This window comes from Sphaerodactylus townsendi, linkage group LG14 (genome assembly GCF_021028975.2).
Source record: "Sphaerodactylus townsendi isolate TG3544 linkage group LG14, MPM_Stown_v2.3, whole genome shotgun sequence".
NCBI classification, from domain to species: Eukaryota; Metazoa; Chordata; class Lepidosauria; order Squamata; family Sphaerodactylidae; genus Sphaerodactylus; species Sphaerodactylus townsendi.
The window spans coordinates 24,684,838-24,703,919 of record NC_059438.1 but is presented as its reverse complement, the minus strand read 5'-3'; the positions used below and the strand labels follow the sequence as shown (position 1 = coordinate 24,703,919).

At 70.0% G+C, this 19,082-nt stretch overlaps 1 protein-coding gene across 1 annotated transcript in view; it reads left to right on the top strand.

Moving 5' to 3' along the window:
• The window catches only part of LOC125443301 (basic proline-rich protein-like), a 32,696-nt gene extending 15,938 nt beyond the window's left edge, over positions 1-16,758 (top strand). Inside the window, exons 5-13 of the mRNA XM_048515320.1 lie at positions 4,679-5,752; positions 6,017-6,535; positions 11,953-12,348; positions 13,003-13,058; positions 13,349-13,514; positions 13,720-13,888; positions 14,044-14,159; positions 15,684-15,835; positions 16,686-16,758. Of these exons, the coding sequence (XP_048371277.1) occupies positions 4,679-5,752; positions 6,017-6,535; positions 11,953-12,348; positions 13,003-13,058; positions 13,349-13,514; positions 13,720-13,888; positions 14,044-14,159; positions 15,684-15,835; positions 16,686-16,758 (2,721 nt within the window). The remainder of the gene's footprint in view (positions 1-4,678; positions 5,753-6,016; positions 6,536-11,952; positions 12,349-13,002; positions 13,059-13,348; positions 13,515-13,719; positions 13,889-14,043; positions 14,160-15,683; positions 15,836-16,685) is intronic.
• The last annotated feature ends 2,324 nt before the right edge of the window (positions 16,759-19,082 follow it).

The window sequence follows — 19,082 nt, the reverse complement described above, 5'->3', positions numbered from 1 at the left end:
CCCCCCCCCCCCCCCACCCCCCCCCCCCCCCACCCCCCCCCCCCCCCACCCCCCCCCCCCCCCACCCCCCCCCCCCCCCACCCCCCCCCCCCCCCACCCCCCCCCCCCCCCACCCCCCCCCCCCCCCACCCCCCCCCCCCCCCACCCCCCCCCCCCCCCACCCCCCCCCCCCCCCACCCCCCCCCCCCCCCACCCCCCCCCCCCCCCACCCCCCCCCCCCCCCACCCCCCCCCCCCCCCACCCCCCCCCCCCCCCACCCCCCCCCCCCCCCACCCCCCCCCCCCCCCACCCCCCCCCCCCCCCACCCCCCCCCCCCCCCACCCCCCCCCCCCCCCACCCCCCCCCCCCCCCACCCCCCCCCCCCCCCACCCCCCCCCCCCCCCACCCCCCCCCCCCCCCACCCCCCCCCCCCCCCACCCCCCCCCCCCCCCACCCCCCCCCCCCCCCACCCCCCCCCCCCCCCACCCCCCCCCCCCCCCACCCCCCCCCCCCCCCACCCCCCCCCCCCCCCACCCCCCCCCCCCCCCACCCCCCCCCCCCCCCACCCCCCCCCCCCCCCACCCCCCCCCCCCCCCACCCCCCCCCCCCCCCACCCCCCCCCCCCCCCACCCCCCCCCCCCCCCACCCCCCCCCCCCCCCACCCCCCCCCCCCCCCACCCCCCCCCCCCCCCACCCCCCCCCCCCCCCACCCCCCCCCCCCCCCACCCCCCCCCCCCCCCACCCCCCCCCCCCCCCACCCCCCCCCCCCCCCACCCCCCCCCCCCCCCACCCCCCCCCCCCCCCACCCCCCCCCCCCCCCACCCCCCCCCCCCCCCACCCCCCCCCCCCCCCACCCCCCCCCCCCCCCACCCCCCCCCCCCCCCACCCCCCCCCCCCCCCACCCCCCCCCCCCCCCACCCCCCCCCCCCCCCACCCCCCCCCCCCCCCACCCCCCCCCCCCCCCACCCCCCCCCCCCCCCACCCCCCCCCCCCCCCACCCCCCCCCCCCCCCACCCCCCCCCCCCCCCACCCCCCCCCCCCCCCACCCCCCCCCCCCCCCACCCCCCCCCCCCCCCACCCCCCCCCCCCCCCACCCCCCCCCCCCCCCACCCCCCCCCCCCCCCACCCCCCCCCCCCCCCACCCCCCCCCCCCCCCACCCCCCCCCCCCCCCACCCCCCCCCCCCCCCACCCCCCCCCCCCCCCACCCCCCCCCCCCCCCACCCCCCCCCCCCCCCACCCCCCCCCCCCCCCACCCCCCCCCCCCCCCACCCCCCCCCCCCCCCACCCCCCCCCCCCCCCACCCCCCCCCCCCCCCACCCCCCCCCCCCCCCACCCCCCCCCCCCCCCACCCCCCCCCCCCCCCACCCCCCCCCCCCCCCACCCCCCCCCCCCCCCACCCCCCCCCCCCCCCACCCCCCCCCCCCCCCACCCCCCCCCCCCCCCACCCCCCCCCCCCCCCACCCCCCCCCCCCCCCACCCCCCCCCCCCCCCACCCCCCCCCCCCCCCACCCCCCCCCCCCCCCACCCCCCCCCCCCCCCACCCCCCCCCCCCCCCACCCCCCCCCCCCCCCACCCCCCCCCCCCCCCACCCCCCCCCCCCCCCACCCCCCCCCCCCCCCACCCCCCCCCCCCCCCACCCCCCCCCCCCCCCACCCCCCCCCCCCCCCACCCCCCCCCCCCCCCACCCCCCCCCCCCCCCACCCCCCCCCCCCCCCACCCCCCCCCCCCCCCACCCCCCCCCCCCCCCACCCCCCCCCCCCCCCACCCCCCCCCCCCCCCACCCCCCCCCCCCCCCACCCCCCCCCCCCCCCACCCCCCCCCCCCCCCACCCCCCCCCCCCCCCACCCCCCCCCCCCCCCACCCCCCCCCCCCCCCACCCCCCCCCCCCCCCACCCCCCCCCCCCCCCACCCCCCCCCCCCCCCACCCCCCCCCCCCCCCACCCCCCCCCCCCCCCACCCCCCCCCCCCCCCACCCCCCCCCCCCCCCACCCCCCCCCCCCCCCACCCCCCCCCCCCCCCACCCCCCCCCCCCCCCACCCCCCCCCCCCCCCACCCCCCCCCCCCCCCACCCCCCCCCCCCCCCACCCCCCCCCCCCCCCACCCCCCCCCCCCCCCACCCCCCCCCCCCCCCACCCCCCCCCCCCCCCACCCCCCCCCCCCCCCACCCCCCCCCCCCCCCACCCCCCCCCCCCCCCACCCCCCCCCCCCCCCACCCCCCCCCCCCCCCACCCCCCCCCCCCCCCACCCCCCCCCCCCCCCACCCCCCCCCCCCCCCACCCCCCCCCCCCCCCACCCCCCCCCCCCCCCACCCCCCCCCCCCCCCACCCCCCCCCCCCCCCACCCCCCCCCCCCCCCACCCCCCCCCCCCCCCACCCCCCCCCCCCCCCACCCCCCCCCCCCCCCACCCCCCCCCCCCCCCACCCCCCCCCCCCCCCACCCCCCCCCCCCCCCACCCCCCCCCCCCCCCACCCCCCCCCCCCCCCACCCCCCCCCCCCCCCACCCCCCCCCCCCCCCACCCCCCCCCCCCCCCACCCCCCCCCCCCCCCACCCCCCCCCCCCCCCACCCCCCCCCCCCCCCACCCCCCCCCCCCCCCACCCCCCCCCCCCCCCACCCCCCCCCCCCCCCACCCCCCCCCCCCCCCACCCCCCCCCCCCCCCACCCCCCCCCCCCCCCACCCCCCCCCCCCCCCACCCCCCCCCCCCCCCACCCCCCCCCCCCCCCACCCCCCCCCCCCCCCACCCCCCCCCCCCCCCACCCCCCCCCCCCCCCACCCCCCCCCCCCCCCACCCCCCCCCCCCCCCACCCCCCCCCCCCCCCACCCCCCCCCCCCCCCACCCCCCCCCCCCCCCACCCCCCCCCCCCCCCACCCCCCCCCCCCCCCACCCCCCCCCCCCCCCACCCCCCCCCCCCCCCACCCCCCCCCCCCCCCACCCCCCCCCCCCCCCACCCCCCCCCCCCCCCACCCCCCCCCCCCCCCACCCCCCCCCCCCCCCACCCCCCCCCCCCCCCACCCCCCCCCCCCCCCACCCCCCCCCCCCCCCACCCCCCCCCCCCCCCACCCCCCCCCCCCCCCACCCCCCCCCCCCCCCACCCCCCCCCCCCCCCACCCCCCCCCCCCCCCACCCCCCCCCCCCCCCACCCCCCCCCCCCCCCACCCCCCCCCCCCCCCACCCCCCCCCCCCCCCACCCCCCCCCCCCCCCACCCCCCCCCCCCCCCACCCCCCCCCCCCCCCACCCCCCCCCCCCCCCACCCCCCCCCCCCCCCACCCCCCCCCCCCCCCACCCCCCCCCCCCCCCACCCCCCCCCCCCCCCACCCCCCCCCCCCCCCACCCCCCCCCCCCCCCACCCCCCCCCCCCCCCACCCCCCCCCCCCCCCACCCCCCCCCCCCCCCACCCCCCCCCCCCCCCACCCCCCCCCCCCCCCACCCCCCCCCCCCCCCACCCCCCCCCCCCCCCACCCCCCCCCCCCCCCACCCCCCCCCCCCCCCACCCCCCCCCCCCCCCACCCCCCCCCCCCCCCACCCCCCCCCCCCCCCACCCCCCCCCCCCCCCACCCCCCCCCCCCCCCACCCCCCCCCCCCCCCACCCCCCCCCCCCCCCACCCCCCCCCCCCCCCACCCCCCCCCCCCCCCACCCCCCCCCCCCCCCACCCCCCCCCCCCCCCACCCCCCCCCCCCCCCACCCCCCCCCCCCCCCACCCCCCCCCCCCCCCACCCCCCCCCCCCCCCACCCCCCCCCCCCCCCACCCCCCCCCCCCCCCACCCCCCCCCCCCCCCACCCCCCCCCCCCCCCACCCCCCCCCCCCCCCACCCCCCCCCCCCCCCACCCCCCCCCCCCCCCACCCCCCCCCCCCCCCACCCCCCCCCCCCCCCACCCCCCCCCCCCCCCACCCCCCCCCCCCCCCACCCCCCCCCCCCCCCACCCCCCCCCCCCCCCACCCCCCCCCCCCCCCACCCCCCCCCCCCCCCACCCCCCCCCCCCCCCACCCCCCCCCCCCCCCACCCCCCCCCCCCCCCACCCCCCCCCCCCCCCACCCCCCCCCCCCCCCACCCCCCCCCCCCCCCACCCCCCCCCCCCCCCACCCCCCCCCCCCCCCACCCCCCCCCCCCCCCACCCCCCCCCCCCCCCACCCCCCCCCCCCCCCACCCCCCCCCCCCCCCACCCCCCCCCCCCCCCACCCCCCCCCCCCCCCACCCCCCCCCCCCCCCACCCCCCCCCCCCCCCACCCCCCCCCCCCCCCACCCCCCCCCCCCCCCACCCCCCCCCCCCCCCACCCCCCCCCCCCCCCACCCCCCCCCCCCCCCACCCCCCCCCCCCCCCACCCCCCCCCCCCCCCACCCCCCCCCCCCCCCACCCCCCCCCCCCCCCACCCCCCCCCCCCCCCACCCCCCCCCCCCCCCACCCCCCCCCCCCCCCACCCCCCCCCCCCCCCACCCCCCCCCCCCCCCACCCCCCCCCCCCCCCACCCCCCCCCCCCCCCACCCCCCCCCCCCCCCACCCCCCCCCCCCCCCACCCCCCCCCCCCCCCACCCCCCCCCCCCCCCACCCCCCCCCCCCCCCACCCCCCCCCCCCCCCACCCCCCCCCCCCCCCACCCCCCCCCCCCCCCACCCCCCCCCCCCCCCACCCCCCCCCCCCCCCACCCCCCCCCCCCCCCACCCCCCCCCCCCCCCACCCCCCCCCCCCCCCACCCCCCCCCCCCCCCACCCCCCCCCCCCCCCACCCCCCCCCCCCCCCACCCCCCCCCCCCCCCACCCCCCCCCCCCCCCACCCCCCCCCCCCCCCACCCCCCCCCCCCCCCACCCCCCCCCCCCCCCACCCCCCCCCCCCCCCACCCCCCCCCCCCCCCACCCCCCCCCCCCCCCACCCCCCCCCCCCCCCACCCCCCCCCCCCCCCACCCCCCCCCCCCCCCACCCCCCCCCCCCCCCACCCCCCCCCCCCCCCACCCCCCCCCCCCCCCACCCCCCCCCCCCCCCACCCCCCCCCCCCCCCACCCCCCCCCCCCCCCACCCCCCCCCCCCCCCACCCCCCCCCCCCCCCACCCCCCCCCCCCCCCACCCCCCCCCCCCCCCACCCCCCCCCCCCCCCACCCCCCCCCCCCCCCACCCCCCCCCCCCCCCACCCCCCCCCCCCCCCACCCCCCCCCCCCCCCACCCCCCCCCCCCCCCACCCCCCCCCCCCCCCACCCCCCCCCCCCCCCACCCCCCCCCCCCCCCACCCCCCCCCCCCCCCACCCCCCCCCCCCCCCACCCCCCCCCCCCCCCACCCCCCCCCCCCCCCACCCCCCCCCCCCCCCACCCCCCCCCCCCCCCACCCCCCCCCCCCCCCACCCCCCCCCCCCCCCACCCCCCCCCCCCCCCACCCCCCCCCCCCCCCACCCCCCCCCCCCCCCACCCCCCCCCCCCCCCACCCCCCCCCCCCCCCACCCCCCCCCCCCCCCACCCCCCCCCCCCCCCACCCCCCCCCCCCCCCACCCCCCCCCCCCCCCACCCCCCCCCCCCCCCACCCCCCCCCCCCCCCACCCCCCCCCCCCCCCACCCCCCCCCCCCCCCACCCCCCCCCCCCCCCACCCCCCCCCCCCCCCACCCCCCCCCCCCCCCACCCCCCCCCCCCCCCACCCCCCCCCCCCCCCACCCCCCCCCCCCCCCACCCCCCCCCCCCCCCACCCCCCCCCCCCCCCACCCCCCCCCCCCCCCACCCCCCCCCCCCCCCACCCCCCCCCCCCCCCACCCCCCCCCCCCCCCACCCCCCCCCCCCCCCACCCCCCCCCCCCCCCACCCCCCCCCCCCCCCACCCCCCCCCCCCCCCACCCCCCCCCCCCCCCACCCCCCCCCCCCCCCACCCCCCCCCCCCCCCACCCCCCCCCCCCCCCACCCCCCCCCCCCCCCACCCCCCCCCCCCCCCACCCCCCCCCCCCCCCACCCCCCCCCCCCCCCACCCCCCCCCCCCCCCACCCCCCCCCCCCCCCACCCCCCCCCCCCCCCACCCCCCCCCCCCCCCACCCCCCCCCCCCCCCACCCCCCCCCCCCCCCACCCCCCCCCCCCCCCACCCCCCCCCCCCCCCACCCCCCCCCCCCCCCACCCCCCCCCCCCCCCACCCCCCCCCCCCCCCACCCCCCCCCCCCCCCACCCCCCCCCCCCCCCACCCCCCCCCCCCCCCACCCCCCCCCCCCCCCACCCCCCCCCCCCCCCACCCCCCCCCCCCCCCACCCCCCCCCCCCCCCACCCCCCCCCCCCCCCACCCCCCCCCCCCCCCACCCCCCCCCCCCCCCACCCCCCCCCCCCCCCACCCCCCCCCCCCCCCACCCCCCCCCCCCCCCACCCCCCCCCCCCCCCACCCCCCCCCCCCCCCACCCCCCCCCCCCCCCACCCCCCCCCCCCCCCACCCCCCCCCCCCCCCACCCCCCCCCCCCCCCACCCCCCCCCCCCCCCACCCCCCCCCCCCCCCACCCCCCCCCCCCCCCACCCCCCCCCCCCCCCACCCCCCCCCCCCCCCACCCCCCCCCCCCCCCACCCCCCCCCCCCCCCACCCCCCCCCCCCCCCACCCCCCCCCCCCCCCACCCCCCCCCCCCCCCACCCCCCCCCCCCCCCACCCCCCCCCCCCCCCACCCCCCCCCCCCCCCACCCCCCCCCCCCCCCACCCCCCCCCCCCCCCACCCCCCCCCCCCCCCACCCCCCCCCCCCCCCACCCCCCCCCCCCCCCACCCCCCCCCCCCCCCACCCCCCCCCCCCCCCACCCCCCCCCCCCCCCACCCCCCCCCCCCCCCACCCCCCCCCCCCCCCACCCCCCCCCCCCCCCACCCCCCCCCCCCCCCACCCCCCCCCCCCCCCACCCCCCCCCCCCCCCACCCCCCCCCCCCCCCACCCCCCCCCCCCCCCACCCCCCCCCCCCCCCACCCCCCCCCCCCCCCACCCCCCCCCCCCCCCACCCCCCCCCCCCCCCACCCCCCCCCCCCCCCACCCCCCCCCCCCCCCACCCCCCCCCCCCCCCACCCCCCCCCCCCCCCACCCCCCCCCCCCCCCACCCCCCCCCCCCCCCACCCCCCCCCCCCCCCACCCCCCCCCCCCCCCACCCCCCCCCCCCCCCACCCCCCCCCCCCCCCACCCCCCCCCCCCCCCACCCCCCCCCCCCCCCACCCCCCCCCCCCCCCACCCCCCCCCCCCCCCACCCCCCCCCCCCCCCACCCCCCCCCCCCCCCACCCCCCCCCCCCCCCACCCCCCCCCCCCCCCACCCCCCCCCCCCCCCACCCCCCCCCCCCCCCACCCCCCCCCCCCCCCACCCCCCCCCCCCCCCCCCCCCCCCCCCCCCCACCCCCCCCCCCCCCCCCCCCCCCCCCCCCCCACCCCCCACCACCACCACCCACACCCACCCCCACCCCCCACCCCCCCCACCCCCCAACCCCCCCCCCCCACCCCCCCCCCCACCCCCCCCCCCCCCCCCCCCACCACACCCCCCCCCACCACCCCCCCCCCCCCCCCCCCCCCCCCCCCCCCCCCCCCCCCCCCACCCCCGCCCCCCCCCTCCCCCCCCCTCCCCCCCCCACCCCCCGCCCCTCCCCCCCCCCCCCCCCCCCCCCCCCCCCCCCCCCCCCCCCCCGCCCCCCCCCCCCCCCCCCCCCCCCCCCCCCCCCCTCCACCCCCCCCCCCCCCCCCCCCCCTCCCCCCCCCCCCCACCCCCCCCCCCACCCCCTCCGTGCTTTCCCCTTCTAATTCCTCCAGTCATGGAGGTGCTGACGTTCCAGGACAGGGAGTGGGCAGGGAGGGGTGTGTGTGAAACCGGGTCTAATGAGTTTCTGTCAGTCATCCAGACGCATGATTGATGGCTCCGTGTGCAAGAATTGAGCCCTGGGGATTAAGGGCCCGTGTTCTGTCAACTTCTCCACTCTCTCCTGAGCACTTCGATATTTTTTTTTTAACAAGAAGGCCTCTCTTCCTTAATCGCTCCAATGACACATGCATTAAAATCCACTCCCTCTATGTAAATCATCCTCACATACAAGGGGGCTTTTGCGGGGGGGGGGGGGATCCTCCCCTTTGTTATTAAGCAAGAGCTTCTGTCCTTTCTAAGGAAAAATAATTTCAGTTCTTGCCAACCACAAGCTGTGACGTTTCCCTGCAACTTTTATGCCTAGTTTTGGGGAGGGGAGCAGGTGGGTGGGCTGCCTCCTGGCTCAGAACTCACCCCTAAAGGAGCAGAGGAAGATCTTGTTTATTTCTGTGCCTGCACACACACACACGCACGCACACACACACACGCACACACCCATGGGGTTGCCAGACAGATGGTGTCTCCCAGCAGGACTTTGGAAGGAGCTGCCAGCATCATGTGGATCTCTTTAATGCAAAGCAGATCCCTAGATCCACTCATCTGTCCGTCTGGTCTCTGAAGTGTGTCAGGTGGATCTTCCAGAATTGGGGACAGAATTGGGGACAGGCAGCCCCACTGCTTTGTGCGACAGAGCAAACAAGCAATTTGCTCCTTAGCCAGCCAGTGGTCCGGTCTCCTCCTTGCTAGTCCAGCTGCTCTTGAATCCTGGTTGGATCAACCATGCATAATAATGGGGCCGGTTTCAAGAGGTCGTCCTTTCCCAAGAGCCCAGTCCTTGCCCCCTGGCTCTGTTAGCATCCTGTCTCCAACCTTTACAAGCCTCTGGCTGAAAAGTGACCTGGGCTCAAATCCCACCCCCCAGCCCCAGCCCCCTGCAATGAGGGTGTGATGTGCTTTCTGCATTCAACAGTGGGATCGTATCTGGCATGGCCTGCACCATATTTATGTGATGGCCCCAATCTGAATTCTGATGACATGGCTATTGTGTCACTTCTTAACCTTCTCTTCACCAAACCAAGCATACCCAGCTCCCTAAGTCTCTCCTCGTACGGGCATGGATTCCAGACCTTTGACCATTGCATGGAACCTGGAGTAGACAATACTTGATGGGTGTGACCCAGTAGAAGGCCGTTTCCTATGTCTTCCTGTGTTCTCACTTGCCCTGTATGGAAAACCGAGGTGACCCCAAACCCAGACATTTTATTGGTTTGTATTTTACATTTTGGTCCAATCCTCCCTTCAAGCAGCTCAGGGCAGCCCAGGAGCAGCAGTGGCATAGGAGGTTAAGAGCTCGTGTATCTAATCTGGAGGAACCGGGTTTGATTCCCAGCTCTGCCGCCTGAGCTGTGGAGGCTTATCTGGGGAATTCAGATTAGCCTGTGCACTCCCACACACGCCAGCTGGGTGACCTGGGGGGCTAGTCACAGCCGCTCGGAGCTCTCTCCCAGCCCACACCCACCTCACAGGGTGTTTGTTGTGAGGGGAAGGGGCAAAGGAGATTGTCAGCCCCTTTGAGTCTCCTGCAGGAGAAAAGGGGGGATATAAATCCAAACTCCTCCTCCTCCTCCTCCTCCTCCTCCTCCTCCTCCTCCTCTTCTTCTTCTTCTTCTTCTTCTTCTTCTTCTTCTTCTTCTTCTTCTTCTTCTTCTTCTTCTTCTTCTTCTTCTTCTTCTTCTTCTTCTTCTTCTAGTTTTCACCCCAACAACCCTGTGAGGTGAGCCAGTTTGAGTGACAGGGCCAAGGTCACCCAGAAAGCTGCGTGGCCTAGAAGGATGCCAGCTTACGTCTCCCCAGGTCTAGCTCTTACCACTACATTGCACTGTCTGTCGGGCAGTGCACCGGTGTGCCCATGCTGTGGGCAACTGAGCCGCAGGCCTGCACCGCTGCAGACCAGCCTGATTTCCTTCCGCCTCTCCCCTGCAGGTCTGTGTGCCATTTGTATGCAGGGGGTGCTGTGTGTTACCCCCCCCCCAAAAAAAATACGCCTGGATGTGTTTGTCCTAATCTCGGAGTCTAAATCCTGCTGGCAGCTAATCCCAGGAGGCGGGCGGGCGGGCGGGCGGGCGGCAGAGGGCAGGTTTCTGCCTTTTAATTTCATTGGAAACAGAAGCGCTCTCCTTGCCCGGCTTTTTAATTCAGGGCGGAATGTGCGGAGGAGATAAGGGGTTTGGAAGGAGCCGGTGGGCTGAGGGAGAGAGCTCCCTCTTGCTCCAGACTTATCGCCTCTCGCAGCTGCATCCGTCGGGGTGACAGATGTGGGCCAGGAAGTGCCTCTTGCCAGGGCTCCTTGGGAACAGAGCATGGGAGAGGGGGGGGCGGGGGGAGCAACTTTTGTTTGGCTGCGGTTGGGCCGGCCATCTCTTTCTGCGTGTTTATTTGCTGCCAGGGATTTTCATGGCTGTCTTCCTCTTTCTTCTGAGCCAGATTTAAAAAGGGAGGAGGGGTTGCTGTCCAAGAAGAGGCGCCTCTTGTCCTGCAGAATTTCCCCTCCCTCCTCCCCATCCCAGAGTTTGTGTGGTTTGTCGCAATGGGCCGGCTCAGTACCTGCCGAACGTTTGTTGGCTTCATTTGTACCTTGCCCTTCTCCTCAAGGGGGACCCAAGGTGGCTTACAATAGAAGAAGAGGAAGAGGAAGAGGAAGAGGAAGAAGAAGAAGAGGAGGAGGAGGAGTTTGGATTTATATCCCCCCTTTCTCTCCTGCAGGAGACTCAAAGGGGCTGACAATCTCCTGGCCCTTCTCCCCTCACAACAAACACCTTGTGAGGTAGGTGGGGCTGAGAGAGCTCTGAGAAGCTGTGACTAGCCCAAGGTCACCCAGCTGGCGTGTGTGGGAGTGCACAGGCTACTCTGAATTCCCCAGATAAGCCTCCACAGCTCAGGCGGCAGAGCTGGGAATCAAACCCGGTTCCTCCAGATTAGATACACGAGCTCTTAACCTCCTACGCCACTGCATGGCAGGGGGTTGGCCTTGGTGGCCTTGGTGGTCTCTTCCAGCTATGATTCTATGATTCTAGTTTGCTCCTTGACCTTCTGCCCACAATACACGGCTTGGCTTGCTGCCATGAGGCACTGCGAGGGATTCGCACTGTCGGCCTCCCTCTGCAGCCCCCTGGCCCAGTGATGGCCGCACAGTCAGACTGGGGTGCGGGAAGGATGGGGGAAGCGGCAGAGGTTGGACCAGGGAGCCTCTGTGCCGCAGGGCAGCTCCATGTCTTCATGAGCTGAGCTACGGGAAGTGCTTTGCTGGCAGTTAGGTAGCCAAAGGCAAAGAAGTGGCACACGGGGACAAACACTGGTCTTGGATGCCCCAGGCTGATCCTGCATTGAGCAGGGGGTGGGGCCGCTAGATGGCCTCTGTGGCCCCTTGCAACTCTATGGTTCTAAGTGAGGAGCCAAATGGAACCATGGCCCAGCTGGGGAGGGCAATTCTGAGAAATTCTCGGAGGTTCGGGGTGAGGTCTGGAAAGGGCAGAGTTTGGAGACGTGGTGCCGCCGAATCCACCTTCTGCAGCTAGCATTTCCTTGCAGGGGTCTGCAACCTGCGGCTCTCCAGATGTTCGTGGACTACAAATCCCATCAGCCCCTGCCAGCATGGCCAATTGGCAGGGGCTGATGGGAATTGTAGTCCATGAACATCTGGAGAGCCCCAGGTTGCAGTCCCCTGTGTAGTGCAACTGATCCCTGTGGCCTGGAGACCAGGCATCATTATGGGAGAACACCAGCCCCACCTCGGGGTTTCCAGCCCCACGCAGCCCTCGCCCCACTGAGGACAGGCTCTTCAACGTGCGCCCAGGCCCCGTCCGCTGCTCGCTGCTGGCTCCCGCGGATGGAAAGGCCTAGATGCGCAGTGGGAAGGCAGCCAGCTGTTGCAGTCCGGCCTTGGCTGCCGGGGCCGTTTCCCAGTTCCCAGGCTAAAAACAGGGCATTGTTATCCGTGGCAGAGGGGCTGCCCGCCCTGCTCCGGTCCTCTTCCCTTTCCCCAGTCCCACCCAGCCTGCACCGGTGCACTCGGAGATAACAGGATTTGTGCGCCACAGCCAGGGCCAGAGGTGGGCCAGGATGGAGCTATCACTCTGCTGAGAGCCACCGGGGAATCAGGACTTGCGCTGAGCTGATAAAATAAACACTTCTCTCGCCAGCATCCAAATGGCATCTCACTCCCCCGACCTGTGAACTTTGGCAAGCACGGCCACAAATGCTTGCGGAGGAGCTGCCCGGCCATGGTGCGCGTGTGTGTTGAGCCCCGCTGGAAAAGGACAGCCGTTCCTTGCATTTATCCGGAGAGTCTTCAGTGGGAGAGGCGTCAGAGGATGCACATACCAGAAGCCCCCAACTTCCAGTTGAAGCATTTCCGGCTGTTAATCTTGAGAAGGATGCTGGAGGCGCTGGCCTTTCAGAGCGAGAATCTTTGGCTAGAGCAGGAGTCCCCAACCTGGTACCTGCTGACACCACTGCACCTGCTGAACCTTTCTTGGCACTTGCCAAGTGTTGTAAAGAGTGGGCAAATAGCAGTTTCGCAGGACCATTCCAGACGGGCAAGATGAAATGACGGGTGGCTTAAAACCACCTCCCCCTGAACTGTGGTCACAGCCAGAACCAGAGATGGGATCCAGCAGGTTCTCACAGGTTCCTGAGAGTAGGTTACTAATTATTTGTGTGTGCTGAGAGGGGGTTACTAATTGGTGATTTTGCCATGTGATTTTTGCCTTAGTTACGCCCCTCCTCTCAGCAGTAGCGCGCAGAACTTGAAGCAGTCTAGCAGGAGGTGCATGGCGTGGCAGCCTGAGCCTATGTGTATTTGTTTCCCACCCAAGGACCAAGGACCAGCGCAGCGGCTGCGTCCTTGCCACAGCCCCGCCCAGGAATGCCCAGCCCAGGAATGCCCGGCCATGCCCCTGGAATGCCCCTCCCAGCCCCATTGGCGCTACGCCACAGTTTGAATCCCACCACCATGGGAACCTGTTACTAAAATTTTTGGATCCCACCACTGGCCAGAACCCTTTGCACAGGGTTAGTTCTAAGGAGGAAGACGCTCCACTCGGGGAGCTCCGTGGCCCTCCCAACATCACACGTGGTCGAGCTCTGAGTTTCATGGTGGGGTGGGCATTTCCGAGTGTCCTGCTGTCCTGGAGAGTCCTCCCCTCCTTAAACTGGCCCTGTGGATGCCTCCTCTTCCGGCTCCCTTGCAGGTTTATTTCAATGTTTCAGCTGCCGAGGTTGCTTCATCAGGGAACAGAAGGGTACGGTGAGTTAGCTCTCTCCTTCCCTGCCATTTTCTTGGAAAAAGCTACCCCAAGCACCTGGGAGAAACGTGCAGGTCCCCAGACGAATTCCCCCAGCGGCAGCTGCTTCCTTGCCTGCTTCTCCCTCCTTCCAGCTTGTTTGCCCTCCGAGGTGGGGTCCGTGTGGCCAGCCAAGCTTCCCTGTCATCCCTGGGCAGGACCCACCAGACCCCCGCCTTGAGACAATAGGCGCATCTCCCATCTGCTCGGCCAGGATCTGCCACTTGAGTCCTGCCGTGTGCCGTGTTTGCAGGGTCCGTTTCCTTTCGGCTAACACCTGTCTTCCTTGGGGAAGACCCTCCCCTTGCCCTGAGAGTCTGTTTGATATTTGGGATGAGTCAACAGCTCAGCCCGGTGTGTGTCAACAGAAGTGGTGGCTGGAACTTGCGGAGAAAGAGGTGGAGGAGGAGGAGCAGAAGGTGAATTGCTCTTTGCCGGCCGTTCTGGTCCTCCTGCTGCACGTGGCCCACTTGAAGTCTGGAGCCCAAATCTGCGCAGCTGCTCTGCCAAAGTCTGAGGCATAAAGCCCGTGAAAAGTTTGGAAAGACAGCCTTGCAGGGTAGGCCTAAGAGGCTTGAAGGGTCTGCTCTGATCCTTTGTCTGCCCCTGTGTCTGTGTCCACAGACGAGGATCAGCAAAATTGCAGTCCTTGCCTGGTTTTCTGAGTTCAATGGCAGAAATCCAACAGGGGAAGTTTTATGCAACGAAAGGCGAGCTTTGCCGGTTGGATTTCAGGCCGCTATTCAAGGACCTGTGAGCCGGCCTGGCTCCCCCAGAGTTCCCATGCTGGAAAGTCAGGCAGCCCCTAGTGCAGGACGGCGGCTGTGTGAGAGATGGAAGGAGGGTCATGCCCCACAGCGAAAGGGGAAGGCGAAACAGCTGCACGGTAGCGATAGTGCCGCAGGCGAGGGTGGGGCGGCAGCTGCACCCTCCTGCTTTCCCCGACAGGAACCATCTGCGCTGGTGGCCCAGCCCGGCTCCGCCTGCCCTATCAGCAGTTCAGACCTGATTTCCCAATCACTTCCCCTTTGAGCTTCCCCAAACATGGAAGTCAAGCAGAAAAGGTGTGTCCCTCCTCCAAAGGAGGAAGGCTGTGCGGAGCTCAACTTCAGGGCTTTTCCATCTAGACCGGGCCAAGGTCAGCCTCCGTGTGAATCGCTGCCCAGTTGAGATGTGATTTTACAGGTGCTGTCTGCCGGTGGAACAGAAGGGGCCAGTTTTATTCCCCCCTCCCCAAATATTTCAATCCCATTTTTTCTATTTTAAAAACAAAATTGCAGCAGCTAACAACACATTATTATTAAAACAATGGAAATACAAACCAGAAAAAGTTAATTAATTAAAAACCACAGCAGCGGAATTCATTTAAATTGCAACAGATGTTAAAATCACAGAGGAGGTAAAGGAGAGAAACAACATGAGTCAGTCCCATCTAAGAAAGTTCCAGAGCCCCCCGAAGAGCCAGCCTTCCTCTTTTTCCTTTTTATCTAAAGGGGAGCAGTGATGGCCATGAACAGATGCTAGCAGGGAGGGAGGGGGGAAAAGAGGACAGTCCCCTGTGCCCCCCCCGTGCCCCCAAAGTGCCAGATCCAAATGCAACTGCCACTTAAAGAAGAAGAGTTTGGATTTATACCACACTTTACTCAACCATAAGGATTCTCAGAGTGCCTTACAAACCCCTTTCCTTCCCCTCACTGCTACAGGCACCTTGTGAGGTAGGTGGGGCTGAGAGAGTTCTGAGAGAACGGTGACTGACCCAAGGTCACCCAGCAGGCTTCATGTGTAAGAACGGGCAAACAAACCTGATTCACTGGATTAGTGTCTGCTGCTCACGTGGAAAAACGGGGGGTTGAACTCTGTTCTCCAGGTTAGAGTATGCTGCTGTTAACCACTTACCATGCTGGGTAAGTAGGCAGAAGATTGGAATATGGACCCCCAGAAGATAACGGTTGAATAGAAAGTTGATCAAGCAGTAAGGCACACTTCATTTGGCCCAGTCAGGGGGTCTTGCCGTGAGCACAGTGCCTTTGGAAGCCCCCTGGGGTTGGCGCCAACCGTGGTCCTTGCAGAAGGGAGGGGGGTCAGTGGACTGTACTGGCAGAGTCCACATTCCAGTGCAGCCATTTTCTTTAGGTGAACTGATCTGTCGTCTGGAGATCCGTTGTAATAGCGGGAGATCTCCAGCTGCCACCTGGAGATTGGCGCCCTACCCAGAGCCAGTGCTGTGCATTTATCCCTCTCATCCATGCCCCCCCTTTCTCCACCAAGCTGCTTACATCGTTATTTGGAACCCAACGCGGCTTACATCATTCTCCTGTCTTCCAGTTCATCTTTACAACGACCCTGTCAGGTAGGCTAGACTGAAAGTGGGTGGGTGCCCCAAGGTCCCCCAGCAAGCTTCCATGGCAGAGTGGAGCTTTGAAACTGGTCTTCCAGATTCTGGTCTCACTCTGTAACCCTGACACCCCGCAGACTGGTATAGCGTCCCAGAGTATGGAAGGTGCTTTTCTGGCTATCACGGTTTGCAGAATCCACCCCTTCATTGAAGCTGTTTAACCTGCAATGCCACCAAAACCTTCTGACCCAAGCATGGCTGCCCTGGGGCTGTGCTCGAGTGCCAGCCTGCCTCCGGAGACCCCTCCGCCAGTCCTGGGCCTGAGCAGCTGGCTCTCTGCGCTTCGGGTGTGGATCACTACCTGCAGCAGCCTTCGTTCACCATGAGCGGGCTGATTCTGGGCCCGTCTGTGCTTCCGTCCCGTCGTGCAGATGCCCATTTGTTATGCATCCTTGGCACAACTGCAAGGGATACCGGGGGGTCCCTCCACATGCCCAGACTGCTATTTTGGGGTGGGGATCCCCCCTCAGCGCGCTCCAGTTTCACTATGAACAAGAGGAGAACATTCTGTTGCTTTCAGCAGAACCGCGGAAAACCCCTGAGCTCGTTCAAAGACACGGCACTACAGTTCACATCCTCTTCCACAATTCGGGTCCAAGGAGGGTCGAGAGGTTGGGACCTCCCCAAGAAACTGACACCTGGCAAGTTCTTTTCACATGTATTAGGGTAGGTTGAGACCTTTACGCTAGGCAGTCAGACTGCAAAAGCTACGCAGGGTCGACCCTAGAAGAAGAAGAACAGTTTGGATTTATATCCCCCCTTTCTCTCCTGCAGGAGACTCAAAGGGGCTGACAATCTCCTTGCCCTTCCCCCCTCACAACAAACACCCTGTGAGGTAGGTGGGGCTGAGAGAGCTCCGAGAAACTGTGACTAGCCCAAGGTCACCCAGCTGGCGTGTGTGGGAGAGTACAGGCTAATCTGAATTCCCCAGATAAGCCTCCACAGCTCAGGCGGCAGAGCTGGGAATCAAACCCGGTTCCTCCAGGTTAGATACACGAGCTCTTAACCTCCTACGCCACTGCTGCTCCAGTTAGTTCTTGGGTGGGAGACTCCCAAGGAAGTTCAGCATTGCTACACAGAGGCAGGCAAAACCAATTACTTCAGTTTGCCTCTTGGAAATCCTGGGGCACCACCAAAGTTGCTCTGACTTGATGGCACTTTCCAGCACAACCAAATTCTTGATTGCCCTTCCCAGAGGCATGAAGGGCTATCCTGGGAAGACGGCCACGACTTGTCCTCGGTTGCTTCAAAAGGCAGGGGAAGATTGAAAGGGCTGCTTTGATTTGTGTGCTTGTGACATTATTTTACCCTTCAATAAAATTGCAGATTTCTTGGGAGAAATACCTACCGTAAAAGTTTGTGGAAAAGATCCTGAGCTCACCCTGACTCTCATTAAAGCATGGTCTGCCCTTTGCTAATTCCTCACTCTAAAGGGGGCGGACGACCCCAGTGTTTAGGGTAACATCTGTGCTGGTGGAGTCCGAGGAAATGCTAATGCCAGAGATCCATGCCAGTACAGTACCATGGTGATGCTGGCGTGGGCGTTCCACCCGTGCAAACCTACCGGTGTGAGAACCAGAAGCAGAGAGCATTGAGGAAGGGGGTGGCTAAAAGCTTGGAGGGGGCTTCCATTTAGCATCTTGTGGTCCCTCACTGGTGAATGCTTGCCTTGGGATCTGCTTCATATCATGCTGGGAAGAGCAGCGGTGGGAACTAGAATATTGCCTTTGAACTGCACAGAGACCCCAAATGTGTTCTCATCTTGTCGTCTTGCTGTGGTGGAACATAGCAGTCAGATGCATTTTGCAGCCAGACAAGGTGGACCAGCGGTGGCAGATTTCCCCCACCCCCTTCCCGCATACTTCAAAACCCTCCTCAGGGAGTGGAGGGACCCGTGGGTCAGTGGTGGAGTCTCTGCTTTGCCTGCATAAAGTCTCAATTAGCCAGTGCTGAATGAGTGGCCATCTCGTTCTCAGACCCTGCCCGTGGTACTGGGAGCAATGTGGAGGAAGACTCCCCCACCCCCCAGCCCAGGTGGTCTACCCAAGCAATTCCCCATCTACAAGTGCCCTGCCCCCCAAATCATCAACCCATATCAGAGTCACAGAGGCTGCTGGGGTGTTTGGGATCCAGCTTCACGTCTTGCCAAAACTCTTGGCCACTTCAGTTCGATTTGTGTTGGAATCTGCTGGGTACAAAGTCGCTCTTGAAAGACGAGACTTATCAGGGAAGGGAAGAGATCTGGAAAGAAACAAACTGAAAAGAGACATGAGAAACCCAAATAAATAATCATCTCTCTCTTTTTTTTAAGCACGATCAAAGAGAAGTGTGGAGTGGGTGATAAGTGAAGAGACAGAAGGAGGAAGTGCAGGAAAAAAAGAGGAATGGGAAGAGAAAGGGAAGGAACTACAAGCTGGAGGAAGAGAGGCAGCCGGTTGGTGGGAGTGGATGTGCCCCCCCCCCCCCCGCGCCTATTGCCCCTCCGTGTCGCCCGGCCCAACCACAAGTAGTTTTTCACCCAGATCACAGCAATCAGGTCCTGCGGCTCTCACAGCTGCTGTGAGACTGGTGAATAAGCACCTGCTTATCTCTGCCCAACGGCTGTGAGCTGCTACAGATTGTCTTGGGGATGAGGTGTTGGCTGCGTGCTGCAATTTCCATATCAGCACCCTGCAGCCGCTCGAACCGAATAAACACAACAGCCACGTGGACAAAAGGTTAATTATCAATTTTCAGAGAGAGAGAGGAGAGAGAGAGAGGAAGGAAGGAAGGAAGCCGCAGACCAAATGGAGATTCTGGTTAAATCCTATGCTCTGCCTCCTGCCTCCTGCCCTTCAGGGCCCAGATACCCTTCCAGAAGCTGCCCGGTTTTCCACATCAGATTGGTGGATGGTTGGGAACTGTGGCCGATTTGAAGGCCTGCCCAGCCAGCTTCCGTTTGCTACATTGGTCTAGCCTTGCACCCTGATGTGCACCTTGATCTATGCACCCTGCCTAGTCTTTGGGGCCAAGCTATGCATTAGCTGCTCATTGACACACAGCCATGGCGCATGGAATGTTCTGCAGAGTAGCACTCCTGTTGGTCCAGTGTCTGCCCAGTTTTTGAGGAATGTTGGAGTGGAGCCACCTGAAGAAGAAGAGTTTGGATTTATACCCCCTCCCCCTTCTCTCCTGTAAGGAGACTTAAGGGGGCTGACAAGCTCCTTTCCCTTCCTCTCCCCACAACAGACACCTTGTGAGGTCGGTGGGGCTGAGAGAGTTCAGAGAGAACTGGGACTAGCCCAAGGTCACCCAGCAGGAATATAGGAGTGCGGAAACACGTCTGGTTCACCGGATAAGCCTCTGCCGCTCAGGTAGAGTGAGGAATCAAACCCAGTTCTCCAGATTAGAATCCACCTGCTCTTAACCACCACACCACACTGGCTCTCCTGGAGTTGTTCCTCATGGGGCTTATTAACACAAGGTGGCTCTGATCCTCGAAACCCACTCACTTCGCAGCCAGCGATGATCTCTGTCTGGTCCGTGAAGCAGAAGTAGGAAATTGCCTCCTACGCATGGGTGGGACAACTTGCCTTGTTCAACAGAAAAGGGC